Source organism: Megachile rotundata, chromosome 14, assembly GCF_050947335.1.
Source record: "Megachile rotundata isolate GNS110a chromosome 14, iyMegRotu1, whole genome shotgun sequence".
In the NCBI taxonomy this organism is placed as follows: domain Eukaryota; kingdom Metazoa; phylum Arthropoda; class Insecta; order Hymenoptera; family Megachilidae; genus Megachile; species Megachile rotundata.
Genome location: NC_134996.1, coordinates 14,963,429 through 14,988,684, shown reverse-complemented (window position 1 = coordinate 14,988,684; position 25,256 = coordinate 14,963,429). Strand labels below are relative to the sequence as shown.

General features: G+C 27.4%; 4 protein-coding genes across 10 annotated transcripts; 3 read left to right on the top strand and 1 right to left on the bottom strand.

Moving 5' to 3' along the window:
• The first annotated feature begins 246 nt into the window (after positions 1-246).
• LOC100877974 (guanine nucleotide exchange factor DBS) lies at positions 247-11,997 on the top strand. Of its 6 annotated transcripts, none has more exons than XM_012295275.2 (16): positions 247-684; positions 4,293-4,385; positions 4,453-4,567; positions 4,645-4,735; positions 4,827-5,057; positions 5,123-5,382; positions 5,460-5,694; positions 6,679-6,873; positions 6,952-7,128; positions 7,199-7,384; positions 7,459-7,794; positions 7,889-8,206; positions 8,306-8,503; positions 8,588-8,796; positions 8,869-9,067; positions 9,149-11,997. In XM_012295275.2, the coding sequence occupies exons 1-16, from the start codon at positions 513-515 to the stop codon at positions 9,374-9,376; spliced, it is 3,243 nt and encodes a 1,080-aa protein (XP_012150665.2). In that variant the 5' UTR covers positions 247-512; the 3' UTR covers positions 9,377-11,997. The 6 variants fall into 6 exon arrangements, with proteins under 6 accessions (XP_012150665.2, XP_012150656.2, XP_076395502.1 ...); XM_012295266.2 differs by having other exon boundaries at positions 4,290-4,385; XM_076539387.1 differs by having other exon boundaries at positions 270-306; positions 4,290-4,385.
• Positions 11,998-12,565: 568 nt separating this feature from the next.
• On the top strand, positions 12,566-14,337 carry Ak2 (Adenylate kinase 2). The gene is made up of 4 exons (XM_003707603.3): positions 12,566-12,857; positions 13,004-13,240; positions 13,436-13,603; positions 13,693-14,337. The coding sequence occupies exons 1-4, from the start codon at positions 12,741-12,743 to the stop codon at positions 13,939-13,941; spliced, it is 771 nt and encodes a 256-aa protein (XP_003707651.1). The 5' UTR covers positions 12,566-12,740; the 3' UTR covers positions 13,942-14,337.
• A 974-nt stretch (positions 14,338-15,311) lies between these two features.
• Positions 15,312-19,902, top strand: Cul4 (cullin 4). Its single transcript, XM_003707602.3, has 11 exons — positions 15,312-15,815; positions 16,457-16,820; positions 16,902-17,090; positions 17,191-17,337; positions 17,405-17,591; positions 17,676-17,868; positions 17,943-18,244; positions 18,351-18,581; positions 18,661-18,939; positions 19,031-19,183; positions 19,272-19,902. Exons 1-11 carry the CDS (start codon positions 15,512-15,514, stop codon positions 19,365-19,367), a joined length of 2,445 nt encoding a protein of 814 aa, XP_003707650.1. The 5' UTR covers positions 15,312-15,511; the 3' UTR covers positions 19,368-19,902.
• A 1,780-nt stretch (positions 19,903-21,682) lies between these two features.
• Positions 21,683-25,208, bottom strand: LOC100877861 (mitochondrial intermediate peptidase). 2 transcript variants are annotated; one of them, XM_076539398.1, is made up of 11 exons: positions 24,961-25,208; positions 24,707-24,876; positions 24,353-24,615; positions 24,068-24,254; positions 23,922-24,001; positions 23,632-23,844; positions 23,378-23,519; positions 22,947-23,285; positions 22,636-22,857; positions 22,324-22,554; positions 21,683-22,197 (listed from the first exon to the last, which is right to left on the bottom strand). In XM_076539398.1, exons 1-11 carry the CDS (start codon positions 25,070-25,072, stop codon positions 21,898-21,900), a joined length of 2,259 nt encoding a protein of 752 aa, XP_076395513.1. In that variant the 5' UTR covers positions 25,073-25,208; the 3' UTR covers positions 21,683-21,897. The 2 variants fall into 2 exon arrangements, with proteins under 2 accessions (XP_076395513.1, XP_076395514.1); XM_076539399.1 differs by having other exon boundaries at positions 23,632-23,820; positions 24,961-25,201.
• Positions 25,209-25,256: the final 48 nt, after the last annotated feature.

Sequence of the window (25,256 nt, the reverse complement as noted above, 5' to 3'; positions counted from 1 at the left end):
TGTTATATTGATATTCGAATCCAGTACAAACTGTGTTCAATAACACTCTTTTTAGAGAGAAATTAACACATAAAAGGATTTAAATGAAAAAATATTCAACCTATCAATTATATTAGTATATTAATCAAATATTAATTTATTTTACAACAAAAACATACGATACAAATTATTACTTAACAAACCACGCGCGCCAATTTTACACCTATTCGCGACATCTACCGCAAAAATATTGCGGTATGCTATGCGTCGTTTCAGTTCCGGGCGTTCCTCGACGACTAACAAACATGTATCGAGTAGCGGGAGAAGGTACGACAGCGATTGAAATTATAGCGATTTGTTCGCTTGTGCGCTATAATCCTTCTAATCCTGGAATAGCCTGTTTAACACCGTAAAATGTAGCTAATCATTTAGATCGAGTCAGTTGTAGCAGCTGCAAAACACGTATCTATGAGATCAACTTTCATCTCCATCTTCAGCACGTTGACGTTCACTGAGGAGTGGCGCGCAAAAAGATGGCCAGCTCGCCGACCAGCATCGAAAATCAAATAGACAGTTTTTTAGAACAATTTAAACGTAGTGCCTCCCGCGCAATGGAGGAATCTCACAGATCCAGTTACAATGCTTGCAGTAGTAGTATCAGTCATAGTCAAAGCGGAAACCTGGATCTTGAAATCTTGGAAGTTGGTAAGTTTTTACTATAACTTTATTTGACATAATAATTGGTTGTATTACGATCGAATTTTGGTTACTTCTTAATATTTCAATTCTTTTTTTTCCTATGTACATAGTCTACTAATTTTTCGCTGTTGTCGATTGATTTTTCGGGCGTTTCTTATATATTTCAATATATCTGTTTTCCAACACTACCGATCATTTAAAAACATTTACGCTTGTTTTCCACTAATCTTTTCATAATATTATGTAGTAAAATCTATATAAAATTATGCAGATATCATTTTGTATATTCATATCATTTAAAATATCATATTTTATTGTATCACAATATTCAAAATTCAAAATGACATTATTAATCAATGATAACCGCATTCATTTTAAAATATAAAAACTACGTATTCTATATATTATGCGCGCGCGCGTATGTATAATATATACATATATATATAATATGTATATAATATGTATATATTATATATATATATATAATAATAAATTTTAAGCTGAAATACATTTAAGTAATAATGTTTTGGTATCAGCTAGTAAATGTTAAAATGGAAAAGATTAGAGTATTTATTTTTTATAATAAAAGTGTAGCAAAGAAAAAATGTTAAATAACACTATCTAGATAAACAAGAACAAGTAAATTTTTTATTCAAATATAAAATAATGGGATATTAAAGTAGAATCCACTTTGATTTAATTGTACATTTTGACACTGACATGCTGCAAGTCACGTGCAGTTACCCCTCTATTGGGAATCAGGTCTTTTGTGATTGGTTGTTCAGTCTTCTCTTTACCTCCACCATGAAGCGTTATGGCGTCGTATCTCGTATGTGTTACGATAGAGGTCGTCGCCCGTTATAGCTGTTCATGGTTCGAGTTGAGAAACTGTGGGATTATAACATTCGTTTAATAGACCCGTGAATAAATACTGATTTAATATATTGTCGATTATAATATAGTCGCACATTTTGTGCTAATTTATATATAATACATATAATCGATCTTTCAATCTTCGGTCTTGTGTTTACGCGGAGTGATAGCGTTGCGGTTACCTTGAAATACTGGGGTGTATAAGAACTACTTCGGAAATACCGGCTACAATGTTTGAATAAAATAAAAGACCAACATCATCATGAAATTCTGTTAGATATGCGTACGCGATTAAATTGGATTTACCTATTATATATGTATATATATACACACATATACATATGTATGTTGGTAATGGAATAAGCTTATAATAACGATAAATCGAGTTGTTATGCGAAATACTAATATTACAGATAATACTGTGTGATAAATTTTAATGTACTGAAATTGATCGTGAAAATTTATTTAAAGTAACAACATGATTCTTCGACGAAAATCACTGCATAGCTGCAATTGTCCCTGTCATCAGCATTGCTCCACGAAATGTGCAGGTTTGAGTTATGCGTTTTTGGACTACTTTTTCAATCAGTTTTATGTGTACAGCATTAAAATTAGAAATGCAAATAATATGAGCATTTTTTTATAGCCTTAGTATTGATTTATGAAAATATTGAATTTGTTTATATATTAGTTGATAGGTAGATGTATTTATATGAAAGATCGATATTTTTTATATTTGAGAGATATGTATATATATATTCGTAATATATTTTACATTTGTTTCTTCAGTGATTATATTATCAATACTTACATTAAATTAATTAAATAATTAATGGATTTAAATAAATGTGACGAATTGCTAGTGGGATACCATTTTCTTTAAACATTTATACATATTATGTATCCGTATTTAATCATATTATTTTTTTTATGCAATTAGAAATATTAAAGTAAATATTGAACTATTCGATACTTGTGCGTGTTTCGATAGATAATGTATTTATGCAGACGTAATGTGGGAATTGTCCTATTTATAGAGGATTGGACCTATTATCCCCTCTATATGTATAATATTACAACTATATTCGCCGTATCTTCAAGCGTTGTGCTAGAGTATCAATCGATGTACAAAGACGTATTTGTACACAAGGCATTTACGTCGACTGTTTATAGTTACAAACGTGATATTTTTTGAAAAATGTTATAAATGATTTTGTAAAAATAATAAAAAAAGGTAAGTAAATTTTAACTTATCTATATCTAATGAAAATAAAGAAATTGAAATGTTAAATTGTTAGTACTTAGTTAACAATGATATGACTATACAAACATGAAAAAAGGTAAGTGAATGTTTATATTTAATGCTATTGTTATACATATTAATGACAATAAGTAATATTTTCAAATGTTTCTGTGTATGTTTCATTCATACTGATTTGATATTTTCAAGAAGAGTATAGTATATTGATAATATTTTGCATAATATAAACATTTTTAATGTTACAGAAATCATATACTGATGCAACAAATACTACTTTTAAGCCAAAGAAAAATGTTATAAAAATTAAAGTGAAGAAACTTAAAACTGAAGGAAAATCAAATTATGATTCTACGAAGCTAGAAGGCAGTATTAATTAGTATAAGAAAAGCATGTAAATGAGAAAGAAGTAATCGTACTTGATTATCATTAATATCATATAAAATTACCACTATTTAAAAAATAAAGTATTTAAGATCCTGTTTTTATTTAGCATCTGCTATTCTGATATTTTTTTTTGTAAAGTTTTGATATTAGTATGTTATTACGTGTGTACATTATGTTAAAATGAGACTTTAATATGTAGTTTTTTTATATTAACATTTACAATTTATAAAATAAGAACATGTAATAAATAATAAAAAAATATCTAATTTGTATTCCTATAATTTTTTAATTTTTCTTTATTTTTACAAAATTAAATATGTAAAAGCAATACATAATAAATTTAAATAATGATAAGATATAGGAAAAATAAACAGTTTTTATCACAGTTACATCTCAAATATGTAAATTAAGAGATTAAAGATTCAACAATACAGTGTTTCTCAAGTAATATATAAAATGCATACTAGTTATCATTTTTAGTTCAGTTTTAAATAAAGTATGTTTAATTTCTTTTTTGTTGGTGGAGATAATACTTATGTATGTAAACAGTAAACAATACTTTAAAGCACTTTGAGATGTAGTTTTATTAATTTGAAGTAAAATATATATTGTTATAGTTTCTGCAATTTATGACCTGTGAATATAAAAATAATGGTGCATTTGTTGTGATAATAAATTATCTTTTTGAAATCCTATTTTGAAAGTTAATTTTATTATTGGTATAATTCCGAAAATTGAGAGCCTCTTGTTTTACAGTTACAACTGAAACATTGTAGGTATTGCAGAACACTGCTTCAGTTAGTTGTAGTCAGTAAGGTCATAAGAGTACATTCTGAGCTCTCACAGTGACATATAGTAAATATTGTATGGGTGATCATTAATATAAGTTTAACATATCTTTGTCAAAATTCCTTCTTTCGACAATTTACAGTTATAAATACTGATAATCATTTATATCAAAAGAATACAAATTTTATCCATGAACTCACTTTATAATGACAGTTAATTGTAGGTCATAATAATTGTACTTATTTACTACTACATATATTATATTTATTGTCAATTATAAACTATACAAATTTATACTTTTCAGAAGATGTAGAGAGTATGACTGGTGAAATTGAAAATGGGGATTTGGCAATTAGAGATGTTGCAGACCTTCTCCAATCACAGTATGCTATAATAGCAGGTAAATAAAATAAAATTTCATCAATGTCATTTAAATATATTATGTAATAACATATTTGTACATATAGGAGGGAAAACTCGAGAGGGTTGTCCTATAATTACGTTTCCTGATAATGGCAATTTTCATAATTTATCTGATTTGGATTATCAACGTCTCATGCTATATCTTACTTCTGTGCCAACGTAAGATTAAAACAATATTATTATGAAAATGTATAAAATGGAAAATAGTTACTGTAAACGTCATTAATGATTTTCAGGTTACAGGAAGCTGATCTTGGATTTCATTTAATAATTGATAGAAGAAATGATAAATGGAACTCTGTAAAAACTGTGTTATTAAAAATCTCTGTAAGTACATCTTTTAAAAAATGTAATGCTAGTGTAATGAGAGAAATAAAGATAACACTAAATATGTTAATTTAGTCTCTTTATATTATAGGGATTTTTTCCTGGTTTAGTTCATGTTGCATACGTTTTACGTCCAGCTGGATTTTTACAGAAAGCTATTTCAGAAGTATCAAATAAATTATTTAGAGAAGACTTTAAATTTAGAGTTATATTTTTAGCAAATGTTGCTGAGCTACATGAATTTATAGATAAAGATCAGTTAACTGAACAACTTAGTGGCAGTTTACCATACTGTCACCACACCTGGATACAAAATAGAATTGTAAGTACAGCCGTAAATGTAATAAAATGTAAATTTTGTTTTCACTTTTTTTTGCTGTTGTATAGAGTTTGGAAAAATTTTCATCAATGACACAAGACGTATCGCTCGCGTTGGATTCTTTTACACGGCGATTAGCCGAAATTGAATTTCCTAACAATACTATTGCAACTACATCTTTATTATCTCAACAACAAGTTGAATATAATGAATTAAAGGAAGAAATTCTTAGTGCTGCAAGACATGGTGAAGCACTTTTGGACAGTGTACGACAACTAACTGGTAAAGGAACAGCTGATAGATTAGGAAATGTGGCAGCAATAGAACGGTATAAAATGATTTAATTTGATATATTATAAATTAATGATCAGTTATGTTTAATTATAAAATGTTATTTATTTTTAGATTACTTGTTCAATTAGAAGAAACAGAACGAACTTTTGATTTGTTTTGGTCACATCATAGCTCTCGTTTGAGACATTGTCTAGCTTTAAGACAATTTGAAGCTGATTTTAGGGAGTTGCAAGCAACATTGGATCAACATTTAAAAACCATAGAAGAAATGACAGAAGTGGGAGAAACTCAAGCTAGGGTTGAACAGTTACTTTGTGACACATCAGCATTCCAAAGAATATGCAGAGTATGTACCTCTATTTTATACACATATTATTTAATACTATTAAACGAAAATTATTTTAAATTATAATATGGAGAAAAAATTAAAATATATCAAATTAGCGTCTTCATTTAAATAGATATTTTTATAAATATAAGAAATTAATATTTATATATAAATGTTCAAAAATTATCACGTATAAACTACTATCACAACCACAACAAAAAAGATAAGCGTGGTACAATATTAATATTTTTAAGTTTGAGAATGTTTATAATGCATTGAAATCAACAAGATATAATATTCAAACCAGTATTATACGAATTTTGCCTCAAGACAGTCTAAAATTCAGCAATAAAATAGTTAAGTGGAGAAAGTATTTAAAATCTTTATGTAAATTCTGGTTTGGATACTCTTATAAGCAATCACATATACATATAATGCACATCATGCACAAATGTTACTTCGCACCGCTTTCCTCATTTTGTCGATAGTCCTATTTGTTGCATACCATGTGGATTTGGGTGTTGGTAAGCAATCCACTTAACAAAATACGTATATTTTGTAATAGATTTAAATTTTTGAACATACTGATACTAATTTAGTAATTCAATTTTTGAATTCTGTGTTAATATATTTTGAAATACAGTAAAAAGGAGATTTATTACTTTTAATAATTTCTTTATGGGTTAGTGAATTAAATCTCTATCAAAATGTATTGTTTTTATAAACTTAGTAAATATATTTATATAACATAAGATGAAAAATGGTTCGTTGGTAAATAAAATTATAGGGATTTAATTCATGCCTTGTATTGGCATGACAGATTTGGAGAATGAATATCATTGTTACTTCTCACTTTGCACTGCACGTAAGATAGTATCTTTGTTTAGAATAATTTTTTAGATGAACAACGAAAATTGATGAAAATATTCAATTACTGTTTGTAGTATTCTTGTTAATGTTTTAATATTTGCTAAACATCAATAAAATTATATAAATTTATAGGGAGATATAGAACGAGCAGAAGAAGTAATATCTGCTGGCCAACAATTGCTATCTGGGAGGCATCTATGTCCTACAGATGTTGTGGAACCTAAGTGTGTGGAGTTACAAAGAATTTGTACTATTTTAAGTCAAAGACTGGAGAGACGGTTACATATGTTAACCAAATGCAGAGAACTTATGGAACGTATAGACAAGGTAATTACTTGCCTTATAAGTTATTAAAAAATATATTTAGAAAATATAGTTGAATGTATTTTTAATCGTGTATTATAGGCAAATGCATGGTGTACGCGTGGAATAGAATTGCTTGCATCACAAAACAATACAACACCAGCTGATCAAGCACTTCAAGATTTACAAGAATTAATTGAAGCTGCAGAGGAATTTCATCATCCTAGATGTATTTTTCAAGATTCTATAATGCCTGAAACTAAAGCTCTTATTACTCAAGTAAGTATATTTTGTGAACGTGCTATTTTTATGAAATTATCATTTTTATTTTGTGAAATAAATACATTAGGTTTTACAAAGAATAGAAGATGTGTCTTTGATGTGTGATAAAAGAATCATGACATTAAAACAACAATTGATTAAACCTACAAGACCGGTTCAAACTGTAACTCCTGAACCAGTTAAGCCATTACAATCACTGCCCCAAATTGTAAAACCCGGTAGAATTCTTAAAAAAGCTAACACTATGCCGAAGGTAAATTGTTATTACGTTTGATCCAGTATAAACATATGCAATTATGAATTATTGGAATTCGTAATACTTATTAGATGGAGATGAGTCCCATAGAAGGAGAATCTTCATCGCCAGAAAGTGAATCTAAAGATGTAGAAGCTTTACGGTTAAAACGCGGACATGTTTTAGCGGAACTTGTTGAAACAGAACGAATCTACGTTGCTGAGCTGGGTTCCATAATTAAAGGATACAAAATGGAATTAACTAATGAAGCAATGACTCATTTAGTACCAGCAGCATTAGTAGGCAAAGGAGATATTTTATTTGGTAACTTGGAAGATATTTACATTTTTCACGGAGAAACGTTTTTAAGAGATTTAGAAAATTGTATTTCGAATACTGAACTTGTTGCATTGTGTTTTGTACAAAGGGTAAATATTATTTAGATAAGTATTTTTTATAAATCTTAAAATTAATTTAAGCAAACATTTTCAATAATGTAATATAAAATACACTTATTTTCAGCGTGATGTGTTCTTCAGATTATATAGTTATTACTGTCAAAATATTCCAAGATCTGAAAAGTTACGAGAACAAATACAGAACGAACCTCAATTTCTTGCAACTTGTCAACAAAGACTCGGTCACAAATTACCTCTGGCCGCGTACCTTTTAAAACCCGTACAGCGTATTACAAAATATCAGTTATTATTGAAAGATCTTTTAAAATATAGCGAGGAACCATCATGTTGCACCGAATTACAGGAAGCATTAGATTGCATGCTTGTTGTATTAAAATGCGTTAACGACAGCATGCATCAGACGGCTATTACTGGATTTGCTGTAAGTGAAATATTATTTACAATTTGTATCAATTTTTGTCATTTGTTATTATGTAATTATAATCAGTAATGTCTCATTAGAATTTAATATTATTTCCAGGAAGATTTAAACGCACAAGGAGAGCTTTTATTACAAGGCTCTTTTAGCGTTTGGAGTAGTAGTAAACGAGAACGACTTCTTAGGTTGAAACCATCTCAACGTCATATTTTTTTGTATGAAAAGGCTCTTATATTTTGTAAACATAGTAAACCGCAAGCTCATAACAAAGCTACATACCATTTCAAAAGATATTTGAAGGTGATCTTATACATATATCTGTTTTATGTATCGCCTCGATTTTTTTTCATGTTATATATAAAATTTTAATTTTATTTTTATCAGATGTCACAAATTGGACTCACAGAATCAGTTAAAGGTGATGCAAGACGTTTTGAAATTTGGCTTCAAGGTCGGGCCGAAGTGCATACAATACAAGCACCTACTATTGATATTAAACAATCTTGGGTGCGTCAAATTAAGGGGGTTTTAATGTCTCAATTAGCTGAACTTAAAGGAAAACAGAATTCTGCTCTCGGAAAGACTAATCATAAGTAAGTAAATTATTTATGTAATTACATTTGAACAGACAGTAATAATGATAATATTATACAAAATATTTATAGACCATTGCGCCAGACGATTTCGTGGGAAGCCCAAGGCAGTGTTTCTGGATCTTTACGAACTCTTTCAGTTGATGGTAGTAGTGTTGTAGGGAACATCACTGATCTTTTACAATCGACAGAAGATGATGTTGCCTGGAGTTCAGAAAACAGCAACACAGATGATGAAGATGCTTTTAGTGAAAATCCTGGTCCAGCTCCTGTAAATTTATTATTTTTTTTTTTCAATAATCATATTATTAAATGAGAATAATAATATTCTGTAATTTTTATTTTCAATTAGGGTGGAAGATACATAGCATTGGCTGATTATTGTGCAGTTGGACAGTCAGAAGTTACTATGCGTGAAGGAGACAACTTAGAACTTCTTAAAGTTGGATGTGCTGGTTGGTGGTTTGTAAAACTAATAGGTACCGGAATAGAAGGATGGGCTCCAGCAGCTTATTTGGAACCAATAAATCGAAAAACTTCGCGCAGTTCACAATCAGTGAATAGTCAAGAAACCATATGAAACAGGCGTCTGACACACTAGAATTTCCTAGTGTGTTAGATTCATAAATGTTGGAAGGAACGCAAATAATTAAACTGTAATATTAAAAATTACATATGAAAGGTTTTATAATGCGAAGATATGGTTAAGACTTTGAAAATTTTGCATAACGTATGTATGACAATTCTTGTGAACTATGCAATGCAGCAATATGTGCTTGATTAATATGATTAATGATGAATAATCGTAGTTGCATATAACTTCCAAAATTGCAATTGAACGGAAAGAAATTTTAGATATTAATGATTATTTAATCCTTTATAAAAAGGTTTAAATAACAAAAAATCAGGGAGTAAAAAAATGCATGAATTTTTTTACTACACAAAGTTACGAAAAATTTGTTGGTGAAAGTGCTTTATGCAAGCAAATAGAATTTGCATTTACTAAATAAATGTACTATGGATTATATTTATTCTTACAAAGAAATTAATATTTATAGAATTGTATAAAAACTTATTTCCATAGGGAATTAAAAGGTATGTATACGTACATATACATTTACAGTTGCAGATTTAAAATTGTTACAGGTACATAAAGATTTGAAATTAGTTGCATATAGAAATCTTGAAAAGAAAATTATTACAATGAAACGCAATTATTTAAATCGTTTAGTTATTGTGTCCATAACAAGTGTATGGAATTATAAGCTTATCTATATTTATAACCTGCATAATATCCGAATGTGTGCAAATATTCCAAAGTTCACACACTAAATGAGATCCTAAGAAACTTTCGTTTTGTATAATCTGTTAATGATATTTAATATATTTTTGAAAAAGTATATAATTGTTTATAATTACTAAAAGAAGTCAAATATGTCTGTATTATAATGATGAAGTATTTTTTTAAATTATGTATTTTAGTACAATTTTGTATATATATAAGTTTTTTCGTATATTTATATTTATTTATTTCTATACATAATATAGTACAATGTAAACTAAAATATTTTCCGTATATTGTAGAGAATTTAGAATATTTGCAAACTATCGAGAAGTGGTTCAAAAGCCTTTAAAATAAAACCAAGTGATTGAATATTTGCTTAATATTTCTGTAAATGAATTAATATAATTTAGCAGAAGTTCTCTGTTGGTATATTAATGTAGATATGATAGATAATATATTGTTATGTCTTTATGACCAAACAGCTTGATACTAGTACTATTTTAGTATATATATAAATGACCTATTTAAAATATTTAAATAAAAAAGAAACGAAAGATTACAAAGTATTAAATAACAATATACACAAGTTTTTTAGAGGATAAAAAATTGACACCAAGTTTTATGCAATATATGTATACACTGTAATAAACTTTAAAATGTAACATTTTAGTCAAAAGGAGCAATTCCACTTCTAGTGAATTTAATATCTTATCAATTTCTTAAGTATATAACAATAAGAAACTGTACATAATAATGTTATTTGTACTAAAAATTTATATTAACGCATAAAAGCTAAGTTAAGAAATTATTTTATAGGTATAAAGTGCAATAATTATGTTTCACTTATGATTAAAAATAACAAGTATTTCTTTAACAATTTATAATACTGGTACAAGTATTTTGAATATAAGTTATTTATTATTTATACATATATAACAAAATATTGTGTGAAATTATGATATACATATTGAGTACAAATAATTTATTTTAATACTATAGATATTAGTACAATAAATTCATGCTATGATAATTTAAGTTTAAAATTTGTAATAAATATATACATACACATAATTTGAACATAAGGCTTTTAGTTATGTTCTAGTGTTTTATTGATAGAATATGCGAGCTTTTGACCAAAAAAACTGTTCTATTTTTCTTTGGTAAAGTAAAAAATACAGAATACTGACTATTTACAATTATGGATATAAGTAATTGATTTAATTATAAATTTTTTATTATTATAATTCTTATCCACTTTTACACCATCCTAATATTAATTAGTTGTAGGATTTTATTCGATAAATAATATTATTTTATGTTCTTTTCTAGATTTGTATGCCATGATAATTGTTTAAAAATTGTTGAAACGTTTTATGTACATTCATATAAAGCAATAGTGAATAGTAATTAACATGGTAATATAATTCTAAAAACAATTTTAACGTAAATTTTATTAACTGTTAAACTTATAAACACCTATTTCGTTACTGAATAAGATACAAGTTATATATTAATTATATGTCAAAATATTATGAAAATATAATTAAAAATTTCACATTTTTTTTTAACTTACTCTATTTTATGTTTATTTATTTCTTATATTGACACGCGTGTGATACTGTAAAGTAGTAAAATATATGTTCAGAAGACTCTTTTATAAACATCACTAAATTAGCACACAGACAATAAATGCATGTCCTCTTTGGAATAATTTCAATGCAAGTTATGAACATAATAATTTAAACAATGGACGTAATAACGTAATGTTCTTCCTTTTAGAATTTTGTAGGCTAAATATCTTGCAGAAGCAAAGATTTACTCTGTGCATTATTTATAAGATTATACTATAAGATAATTATATGTAAATATTAAGCTATATATTTATTTAAGACCCTAATATGACTTTTTAACAAAGAGTTCCTTTTGTTGTTCCTTAATGATAATTTAATGTTACTTACTTTTGTATATTCAATAATGTGAATAGTAAAACTTTCTCTATACACAAATTAAATATCGAGAAACAAACATTAAAAATTTTCTGAAAAAAATGCATTTGAGTATACAATAACTTTCTGTTAAGGATATAAGATTTTTGTTTTATTTTAAGCAACATAGGGTATAAAGAAATAATAATTGTGAATTGTATTATAATTACATTTATATACATTAATATTTAAAAAATTTCATTTTAATATGGAACGAAAGCTTTAAATTATGTTATAGATAACTATATTTACTATTGTATTTTCTTTAATAAATTTGTTATGTATTTATAGAAAAAAATGTAGTATAATAAACATACACATGAACTGTACATGTACGAAATTATTTATTTTTTCTGAGTTTGTTGTAACATATGAGAAAGAATCATTAAAAAAGGTATAATTCGATAATAATATAAATTTAAATTTAAAAATATAAATAGAATCGATTCACTTCGATATTAGTTTAATAGCAACACGGCAGATGAGGCAAGTGTTGCACACACATCAAGAACCATTTTATTGCATTATTTCACAGCGCATGGAGGGAATTAACGGTGTTCGATTATTATACTTTTCGTAACAGTGATATGTACTCTTGATAGTGAACTTCAACACAAGCATTTTCAAAAATCTTTTATTCTTACATTCTGTTAAAGGAAATTTAATAAAGCAAAATGGCACCACGATCAGATGCAGAATTAAAAGAAACTTCAGAACTACCAAAAGAAGTACCACGTAGAGGCGTTAATGCCGTTTTATTAGGACCACCTGGTAGTGGTAAGGGTACACAGGTAAAGTTCTTTCCTTTCTTTCCATAAAATTTGGAAAATACAGATTTTTCGATTATAAGATTAATTTTAACATTTTCACATGTACTTGCATACATATATATATATATATATATATATATATATAATTTTTATAAAATATATTTTAGGCGCCATTATTGAAAGAACGATATTGTGTATGCCATCTATCTACAGGTGATATGCTCAGAGCAGAAATTAGTTCTGGATCTGCAATTGGGGCAGAAATTAAAAAAGTAGTGGATGAAGGTAAATTGGTTAGCGATGATCTTGTAGTCCAAATGATTGATCGTAATTTAGACAAGCCTGAATGTCAACGTGGTTTTCTTTTGGATGGTTTTCCAAGAAGTGTCCCACAAGCTGAGAAAGTAAGTTCAAAAGTTTTAAATAATATTTAAATAATTTAATGTTGCTAGAATTAATCATTATCGTTGTATCATCATTAATATTATGAGAACTGCTAGTAACCTTGAAATGACATTGAAATAAAATAAATTCAAAGTAGTTTTAAAATATTGTTGAAGAAAAATGATATATCTTTTTTAATGTTTTAATATAAATAGCTTGACAGTATGTTACAAAAAAGAAAAACCAAGTTGGATGCTGTGATAGAATTTGGAATTGATGATAATTTATTGATAAAAAGAATCACAGGTCGTTTAATACATCCTGCAAGTGGTAGATCATATCATGAAGAATTTGCTCCACCCATAAAACCTATGAAAGATGATGTAAGTAATAATTATTAGTTGTAATAAATTGCAATTTGTAAATTATAATATAAACATCTCACATGAGGCATATAATTTTATGAAAATAGGTTACTGGAGAGCCATTAATTAAGCGGTCTGATGACAATGTAGATGCATTGAAAAAACGTTTATCGACATATCATACACAAACTCAACCACTAGTTAATTACTATGCTTTACAAGGAATCCATTATTATGTTAATGCAGCTCAATCAAGTAAAAATGTTTTTGAAGATATTGACCGCATTTTTCAAAAAACAATTAACCAAGACAAGGGTGAAGAAAAAAAGAAAGGATTTTTCAGTTGGTTCTTTTAATTCAACATACATGAATATTATAGCTAATTCTTCTCTCCTAAATGAAGCAGGTAGTTGATGAAAAATATATTTTAGTATCATGGTGATTTATAGAAGAATTTAGCATTTTAAATATGTAATTTGCAATTTAAAAATAATTTACATACTTAAACAAGTTACATAGTTGATACAGTAAATATCTTCTGATTAAATAACATATTTCACATTTACTAAAAGAATGTAAACATTACATCGATTTAGTTGAAAATAATCCTGTGTAAGTATAAAAGAACTATAAATGAAACAATAGTGTATACATATATTTTATTGGTAGAGGATATTTGGTTATATCTAACCATAATGTAAACTAATTGATTAACTGCACATGAGGAGAAATATATTTGTATATAATGGGTACCATTTCATTTATTTCTTTAAATATTGCTCTAAAAATTATTTTGTATTCTTTGTTACGTGCATAATTTATTTTATTATATATGGTATTCTCATGCTTGCTTTTTTATCAAAACTCACATTCGACCACTTTTATGACAGATATTTACTTAATGCTTTAGACGTGTATATATAAATTAGTATAAATAAAAGCAGCACATTTAAGCATTCGTTTTTAATGTTATTTTGCACGAGAAACTAATAAAATTTTATAGTTTATTTTTTGAACTCAACTGACAATGCATTTTTTAAGATTTTATACTTAAAATATTAAACATATGGACTAAAATACCTCATTTATATTTGTTACACGCACATATATCAAGTGTTGTATCTTTTAATTAAACAAACTTCAATTAAATAAATATAAACCAATGAATACTTTTAAATATTTTATTATCAATGCACCAAATCTATTGCCATTACTTGTAGATTTTTAGAGGTAGTTTTACAAATGGCTTTAAAAGAAGTATGTGTAATATATACGAAAATATATTTTACATGAGCAAAAGTAAATCTAAATATATTCTGATACAATACTTTTGCCTATACGCGTTGTCTCATTATCTCGTTGTAAATATATATTTTACAAAGAGAAATGAATGTATATCTGGATGTAATAAAATTTTCAAACCAACAAAATGTTTTTTCTTTTAATAACATTATACTTTTTGTGTTAAAGTTTTATGCTCATACATGTAAATTAATTTTAGACAAATTGTACACATTTAATATTTTATTATTAGATACTCATATAACAAATTATATACGTATAATTTCCAAAATAACAAGTAAAATTGAATAACTACAAATAACTAGTTTTAAAATTTTTACATTTTTATAAACAAACACCGAATTAACAAATTTTATTAGCACACATGAAAAAATGTAAGGAAAGGAATAAATTGTAAATTAAAGATGCGCGGTAATCGTGTGGAGAGCGTCGTATAAACGTATCGCGCATGTGCAGATTGCCAATTGTTCGCGATCTCGTCAAGAAGCAGATCTGAGATAAATAAGTTTTTCCGCTTCTCGAACAGAGGGATTAAGGTAGAACGGAGAGGGAGAATTCTTTCAATTTCTTAGTGAAAAACTGTTTTTCGTGAGCTGAGGGCCGGCGGCCGAGTGATGCACGCATATGTCTAGGCTCGGAGGGACTCAGGTTCTGGCCACAGCACAGGTGAAGAGGACGGCCGCTGATCATACAGCGGTGTTAAACTTTAGTGCTGCAAAACGCAGCAAACTATCCGCCGTTGCGGTCACGGAGATCAACGAAACTGAAAACATGACGGATACAGCTGCGGCCACAACTGATACTCAGAAGCGAGCCAATTTCTCAGCGTTAACCGTTGGGAATCCAAACGGCGTCAACAAGATTTCACCGAGTTTGGCAAGTGCAAAACCAGGCACAGCTAGAAAGCTCGTCATCAAAAATTTCAAAAGTAAGCAAGACCATGGGACTACCTAACCTCAAAGTCAGCTGGTATTATTCGTGCAGATTCGAGATGTAATTTATGATTGGCACTGTGCCTTCAAAGATTGCGACATTCCTTTTAATATGACCTTATGAGTTTTGTAGCACTCTTTTATTCTGCATTATGTAGCCAAGGACGAACTGCTTCTAATTGAAATTAATAATACTAAGCAGACATAACCTAACCTGACATTAAGAATAACTAAAATGGATAAACGTTTTTAAGGCGCATTATTTGCCCTTTTTTTTTATACAGTTTCCAGAAATTTCATATTATCATTAATAGCATAATTAATTAAAAGATTAACTTATGTTTTTACATCTCTAAATTTTTTAAATAACTAATGCAGAATAGTTATGAATTCATTATTTTAGTAATGATATAGCAGTGAAATTTTGTATTGTATTTACAATGTTATTATTTATTCTTTGCTGCTTTATTTGTACTTGTACAAAAGTAATTATTTGCATATTACATACTGTTCGTTATTTCATCTTTGTTATAGGAGTATTAAATAAATTACTAATATTAGATGTGTATAATTGAATTAAATATATCAATGTTTGTTTGTAAAAATGGAACTGATATGTATTATAAATTTTATACAGATAAACCAAAATTACCAGAAAATTATCAAGAACAAACATGGGAAAAGTTACAAGAAGCTGTAATTGCAATACAAACCAGTAAAAGTATTCGTTATTCATTAGAAGAACTTTACCAAGCAGTTGAAAATATGTGTAATCATAAAATGGCATCTACGTTATATACCAAATTGACAAGGTTAACAGAAGCTCATGTGCAGGCTAACATAGAGCAGTTCTTAGCAGAATCAATGGATAGGCATATATTCCTGAAAAAAATGAATGAGTGTTGGCAGTCACATTGCAGACAAATGATCATGATTAGAAGTATTTTTCTATATTTGGATAGAACATATGTATTACAAAACCCAAGTATTTTATCTATTTGGTATGATTTTTGGTATTTGTTTTTTAATAATTAAAAGTTTTGAACATTTGCTTCTTATCACATGTGTACATATTATTTCAGGGACATGGGATTACATTTGTTTAGGGTGTATATTGTTCTAAATAATTTAGTTCAAACACGTACAGTAGAAGGACTACTTATGCTCATAGAAAAAGAACGTCAGGGCGATACAGTAGACAGAACGCTTCTTAAATCATTATTAAGAATGTTATCCGACCTACAAATCTACCAAGATGCCTTTGAATCCAAGTATGAATTTTCTTGCATTTTGTATAATAATGTGTATGCGCGCGCACATACATGTATATATATCTGTAAATATAAATCATTAAACTTTTTGTTCTTGCAGATTTTTGGTTGCTACAGAAAGATTATATGCTGCAGAAGGTCAACGATTAATGAACGAACACGATGTTCCTGAGTACTTAGCACACGTAGATAAACGTTTGCAGGAAGAAAATGAACGTTTATTACACTATCTTGATGCATCTACAAAGTATGTTCTTTATATGGGCTACTATAATATATACGCACAGGACTCTAATATCAATTTAATGTTGCAGGTGCTCGCTAATACATACAGTAGAAAAGCAATTATTATCTGAACATATTACTAGCATTTTACAAAAAGGATTGAGTGGTTTATTGGATGAAAATAGAATTAGTGATTTATCTTTACTTTATAATTTATATAGTCGTATAAAGTGTGGTCTTATAGAACTTTGTCAAAATTTCAATTCTTACATAAAGGTATGCTTTGCACATACAGTATACAAATATGTTGATGTATGTAGAAATACAGAATGAAATTTATTTTCTTTTCTGTTTCCATAGAAAAAGGGTAAAACTATAGTCATAGATCCAGAAAAAGATAAAACTATGGTTCAAGAGCTTTTAGATTTCAAAGACAAAATGGACAATATAGTTAATACATGCTTTCATAAAAATGAGAAATTTGCTAATAGTTTAAAAGAAGCTTTTGAAGCTTTTATTAACCAACGAGCAAATAAACCAGCGGAATTAATAGGTATCATTCAATGTTTCTATGTTTTAAATTATTATTTGGATAAATAAGCATTATGTACCTTTTTATGATGATAGCAAAATTCGTTGATTGCAAATTGCGAGCTGGTAACAAGGAAGCAACAGAAGAAGAATTAGAAAGATTATTAGATAAAATCATGGTATTATTTCGATTTATACACGGAAAAGATGTATTCGAAGCATTTTATAAAAAAGATTTGGCTAAACGTTTATTAGTTGGTAAATCAGCTTCTGTTGATGCTGAAAAATCCATGTTATCGAAATTAAAACAAGAATGTGGTGGTGGTTTCACTAGTAAATTGGAAGGAATGTTCAAAGATATGGAACTTAGCAAAGATATTAATATTGCTTTTAAGCAGGTATATAAGCATTCCGATGAATGTTATTTTTAAATATATAGTAGTTTTTCTCATATATAATTTTATATATTACGTTATTACAAAAAGTTTGTTGTTTATGATTTAGTATGCTGGAAATTTGCAAAGTGAATTGTCTGCCAGCAATTTGGATTTAACAGTTTCGATACTTACAATGGGTTATTGGCCAACATATCCAGTAATGGAAGTAACATTACCTCCAGAAATGGTTCAATACCAGGATGTATTTAATAAATTCTATTTGGGAAAGCATAGTGGTAGAAAATTGCAGTGGCAACCTACTTTGGGACATTGTGTACTCAAAGCTTGGTTTAATCAGGTATAACTTATTTTTTGTAAGAAATATAATGTAACAATAAACATGATTCACTATTCATTTTATTTACATTCAAAAACAGGGTAATAAAGAGTTTTTAGTGTCATTATTTCAAGCATTGGTGTTACTTCTGTTCAATGACGCTGATAATTTATCGCTGGAAGATATAAAAGCAGCTACTAATATAGAAGATGGTGAACTCAGAAGAACTTTACAATCTTTAGCTTGCGGAAAAGCTAGAGTATTACAAAAGAACCCAAGAGGAAGAGATGTTGGGGATACCGATAGATTTGTATTTAATGCAGATTTCACAAATAAATTATTTAGAATAAAAATAAATCAAATTCAAATGAAAGAAACGGTAAAAAATACTTTAATGACTTTTTTAAGTCGTTACATTTTATATGTTATCAGATTTTTAAATATGAATGTATAAATTATATTTTACTTAGAATGAAGAACAGAAGGCTACAGAAGAAAGGGTCTATCAGGATAGACAATATCAAATAGATGCAGCTATTGTCAGAACTATGAAAATGAGAAAAACACTTACACACAATTTATTAATCAGTGAACTGTATAATCAGTTAAAATTTCCTGTAAAGGTATGTTGATTTAAAAGCTGTAATATATTTTAAATACTTTAACATAAATAAGTTAATTATAAAATAATATAACAATATCTTTTTTTAGCCGGCTGATCTGAAGAAACGTATTGAATCTCTTATAGATAGGGATTATATGGAACGAGATAAAGATAATGCAAATGAATATAACTATGTTGCGTAACCTGAATCAAATGCCAAAGTCATTTCAGACTGGGTGGTCATTATGTGTTTGCCTATTGTGAATGTGACATGTTACAGGAGAAAAATGAGAAACTTAAAACTGACTAATTGTCCGCAGAATGTTGCAGCGTATGGTCAGTTGATAAAAAAATTAGAGTGTACATCATTGTTTTGGTTTTTATAGTGCGCAATGAATACTGGACAATTGAGACCTTTTTTTAAACAGTGTTTTATCGTTAGTATTCTTGTGTTGTTTCTGGATTTTGCTAAAAAGGACCATCTGCAAAATGTTTTCAATGGTACAGCATTTAAAAATGTATCAATAGTTTTTCACGGCATATTAAAGATTTAAGAAAAATAACACAGTAATAATATCCTAAGACGAAAATACGAAATATCGGCATAAGTGATCAGGAACACGTCATTTGTAACAACATGAAATAGTGTACTGTGGACGTTGAACGCAGTGATTACTGACATTGTTTTAAACAAGTGAAAAACATACTAAAAAATAAAAATTCGTGTATTGAGAATAATATTCTGTTACATGCAAAATACTTAATTAATAAATATGAAAACACGTTTTTACAGATATTGCCGAAAAGGGAAGACATATATGTGCATATTAAAAAGATAAACGCCACGAGTTTGAAGAAATCTTATTAGGAATATAATATGTATTTCTGTAACAAATTTTTGTACATTACCTTATAATACAGAGTTTATAAATAAGAAAACAGAATATATCATTATATAAATGATATCCATCTTCATCAAAATAATAGTAAAGTAATTTACGTCTAATGTATGACGAATTTAAAAATAATATGGAACACCTTTTAAATAATCTACTTTTTATTTTTGAACGATATGCGATCAACATCTTCAGTCATAACTTTATTATACAAATAAATATTTATTACATTTAAAAATTATTAGTTGAGATAAAAATTGAAAGAGATACATATTAAAGAGCACAGTAAAAGTGTTTCATATTATTAAATAATAAGAATACTCTATCGTTAACTTTAACATTTTCACTATAAAATTATAGTATCTAATTAATGCCATACCTAGTTTACTTTCTTTATATATTTTGAATAAATTGTAGTGAAGAGTACAATTTTATATAAATATATGTATCTTATATATCTTTATATACAAATTAAAAGGGAACGCAATACAAAAATAATTTTGCCTAATTGTGATTTTGCTTTATACATATTATATGATGTTAAAATTAGTTGAAACTATACTATTTAAAAAGCTATTTATATTTATAGAATAAACTTTTCAATTTATACATTAATCTTGCCATTTTTATATATGCATATGTTGTGAAAGTAATTGAAATAATAATACTGATCTTTTCAAACTAAAATGTCAGTTTTGAATAATATAATACTTTATGAAATTGTAATCTATAAAACCTTATAATGCATATATCAGTATCATTTCTTTTCAGTAACTCTGTATTACAAGGTTATTTTACAAACGGTTGTTAAAGAAATAATTTATAATTCGTGTAAATGCTGTGCAAAATAAAATTTTTAGAAAAATGACACAATGGACTTGAAATCGCTGTAATTATACATTAGAATAGGTACACAATTTCTTACTATGACTTGTAGTGTAATCTGAAGGCTCGAACAAGAGACTTGTAAAAAAAAGGTCCAGTACTTTTTTGTGAATATAAATAATCTAATTGTATTTCATAAAATATGTAATAAATTTCAATATTTCAAAAAAAGAAAATAAAAAGTTGCGTGAAGTAGGAATCAATTGTTATAAAAGAACATATAATATATATGTATTATTAATACTATTAATAAGATTTGACTCATCCAGTGACTTGTTTAATCGTTTTATGTCGATGTAATTATGAAACGGTTTATTAACGAAATTTTGTATAAACACAAGGAAAAATGTTATTGATCAATCATTAGATAATTTTAATGGGAGTTCTAACGGAGAGTTTTAATATAAAAATAAAATCATTATAAACGCAGTACATGGTAAGCTTATAGTAAAACCATTTAAAACAAATACAAATGTGAAAATATAATGGTATTGCCATATTATACCTTTTCTACTTTATTTTTCTTTTTATAACAATAAAATGAAAAAGAACTAATTTCAATGCTTGAAATGGAATAAATAAAACTAAATTGTAGAAATTAATGCTTTCTTAAACTACCTTCTACTGCGTTTTGTTTTTATTATATTAAAAAACTTATTTTTATCGAATCATTCGTAAATTTATTAAGATTGTAAATAGAGTAAGGTTCTATAGTTGTAATAAAATAAAATGAAATATTCATATTACTTTTTGCTTATAATGTATGAATTAAAATTATTTAAATTTTATTTACAATATATATATTATATATATATATATATATATATATATAATATATGTCTATCAATATTTTTAATATGTTCCTTGTGACAAAATTTTTGTACATAGTAGAAAAACTTTTTAAGCACCTTACATTTTAAATATTACTATATCAATCATTGTTTGAACACGATTAAGCTAGTCCCCTTACTTTTTGTACGTGTTCAGTTTTCATATCAATTTCATTAAGCAAGGATTTTGCGAAATTACTAGCGCTAGCTTCTTTGTTTAAAAAATCAGATACTAGAGTGGAAGGTGGTTTACCACCTCCATGTACTAAACACTCTTTTCGATATCGATCACCAGCTGTTCGATTAAAAGGATCTGCTTGAAAATAAGTTTGCCAAATCCAAGTAGCAATTGCACGAGAAATTAAATAAGAATAATACTTGGCACCATAGCCGACTAAATGAGAAAATCTTAATTGCCATGCCTGCAAACAATAAGGTTTAAATCTACAGCTTACTATTAAACAGTTTTTTGCTATAATCAAATATATAGTTTTCTTTAAGTATAGTCATAATTCTACAATTATTAAAATTAAAAAATTGTTACATACCGTATTTTCAATATAAGGAAGTTCATAGTATTTTCCTTGTATTTCTCTTAAAACATCAGTTGTTGACTTTTCCAATTTTTTACTGTGATAAACTTGATCCAACATACTATAGAATATTTGATTTTGTAACTCAGAAGCACAAAATATATTTTTTGAGGCATATAATTTTTCTACTAAAGCTGTTGGTATTGGTTCCAATGTTTCAAAGTGTTTTGCAAATGTAGATACAACCTTATAGTACATATTGAATTGTTAAACAAAGATTGTTTAATAACAGTTTAAATCATTATTACAATTATAATTGTAACTTACTCTTGGATCACTTGCAAAATATTCCATTAGTATACTTGGCACTTCTGCAAAATCGGTACTACATCTAGTTCCAGTTACATGTTGATACTTTGTTCTGCCTAACATAGAATGCAATGCATGACCCATTTCATGAAATAAATTTTCTACAGAAGCAGGGTTTAATAAACATGGTTTGTTCCACGTTGGAAGCGGTAACGACAACATCAATACTACTATCGGATTCTAAAAACCGATTTTTATAAAAATATCAATTAATTAATATTTTAAGTAGACTTTATAAAATAAATATTTCATATTTATTTAAATCATACTTGGTAAGATCCATCTGATAATTGTCTTCCGCCTCTAATAGTAAAATGACAGTCCTGATTAGGTTTTCCTTCTCTTTCAAAAAAGTCACAATATATATAACCCAATATTTCTTCATTTTCATCAATCACAGCAATTTTGTGTATGTTGCTTGCCCAAACTTCACCAGATAAAATTGGGACATATTCTAACCGAATTCCATACAATGCTAAGGTCAAATTATTAATACCATCCATGCAAGAACCAAGTGAAAAGTATGGTGCAAATTCATTAATGGATGTATTTAACCAGGTTTTCTTTGCTTTTAATGTAAAATAAGTAGTATCCCATGGCATTATACTCTAAATAGTAAGAGCAAATATGAATAAAAATTTTTTAAAAAATTTTTAATTTATGGAATGTATTTTAGTAAAGTCAATGTATTTTAGTAAACCTGTTTTGTAAGTGATTCGGAATCTTTCATCTTTTGCATCTCTTTAAAATCTTGTGTTGCTTTGAATTTTATATTGTCATTCAAAATGTTAAGAAATTCATGTACTACTTCTGGTGTTTTTACTGTACTTCCTATCATTGCTCTGTAAATTACTTATTTTTAATATATATATACAAATTATTCTTCAAAGAAACATTTTTTATACATTTTTCAAAACACACTGTTTTCATTAATTTTGATAATTTAAAATGTACCGATGGGCATATGATGAAAATCCACACAGTTCAGCCAAATTGTGCCTTGAGTTTAACAGTTCTTGTAATAAATATTCTTGTTCCTCATCTGGATATAAATATATACGATATACTGCTTCGCGAACCAAATAATTAGAAGAATCTACATAAAGTCCTTGCACTATTACTTTATTATTTTTTACTGTAAAACTATGAAATGTATTAAATAAAATACTAATAAACTACTTTTCAAATTCTGTACCTTGGTCAATTTTTCAACAAAAAGGTACTAACATGGTTATAATACTTACTATTGCCTTAGTTCTGGTGAAAGAATGTTAGCATCTACAGCTCTTACTTTGCTAGTACCTGCCATGAATTTTTGACCAACCTGTATTTCAAAAATATATATAAATGACTGATTACTATATAATGCATATATACGAATTTTACATACTTGTAATATATGATAGTTCAGTTGTACAACATTTTCCCTGATAGATTCTGGCAAATGTATAGCACACTGTTCAAAATCAAGCAAGAACAATTTTGCAACATGATCATCTACAGTAGATGTTTTCTGAATATCTCCATTATCTACTACCTGCTTTAGTGCATTATATATTTCACGATGAGTATTTAGTCTACGGAATAAAAACATTAGATTAAGAGTGAAATTAATTATTAGTATTATAAATATAAGTTAAGTTTATTACTTTTTTATATTATAAAAGATATTTACTTTTCTACCATATCACTAATAGATAAACAAGTATACTCTGCAGCTCTAACAAATTCTTTATCTGGGTGAGCAATTCTAATAAACTCTGCTAAGTCTGCAACTTTACACAAAGTGTCAGACATGTCATCAAAAATTTCTACCATCTTACGTGTTCTACTTGAATTAATAGATTCTGCTATAAGCATATCTGTCTGGGATATTGCTTTATCCTTTAGAACATGAAATCCTTCAGGAGTTTTCAACTCAGCCATACCAAATAATCCCTATATATAAGAATTTTATAATTGAATAAATTACAGTTTATTAAATAACAGGGTTTTAGTTTCATACATTTAAATAATGAATGTAACTTACAGTTTCTTTCTTTAAAAGATATTTATACTTTTCTTTGGTAATAGTGTTGAATGCTGTTGCTAAAGCTGACCATGTATTAACATTTCTATATTTCTTCAAATGTGTTGAAATTTGTTTCTTTAATATTTGTATCATTTTGAATAATGTATTCGATCGCTCATAATAATATTCTAAAGATCAGTTTAAGGGAGCCATTATAATTTTTATTTTAACTTATAGGTACATTATTCAATTTCAAAATAATCTATTTATACCCAATGTAATAGAAAATGTATTTGAAATCTGATTTTTATTTGTTCTTATTATATATTGAAAATTGTAATAAGAAAGAAATATGTTAGAGGTTACGGTTCCATATGCAACCATTTATGTACATTATACATTTATAAATATAAATCTATACATATACATATGCATTGCACTGACCGATACTGACAGTCTCAAATCTCGAAGTTTGTAATTCTGCTTTTTACCGAATGATGGCATTACTGTGATTTTGACTATAATCTATGGTACAGATTGCATGTATGCTATACGTTCCAAACGTACA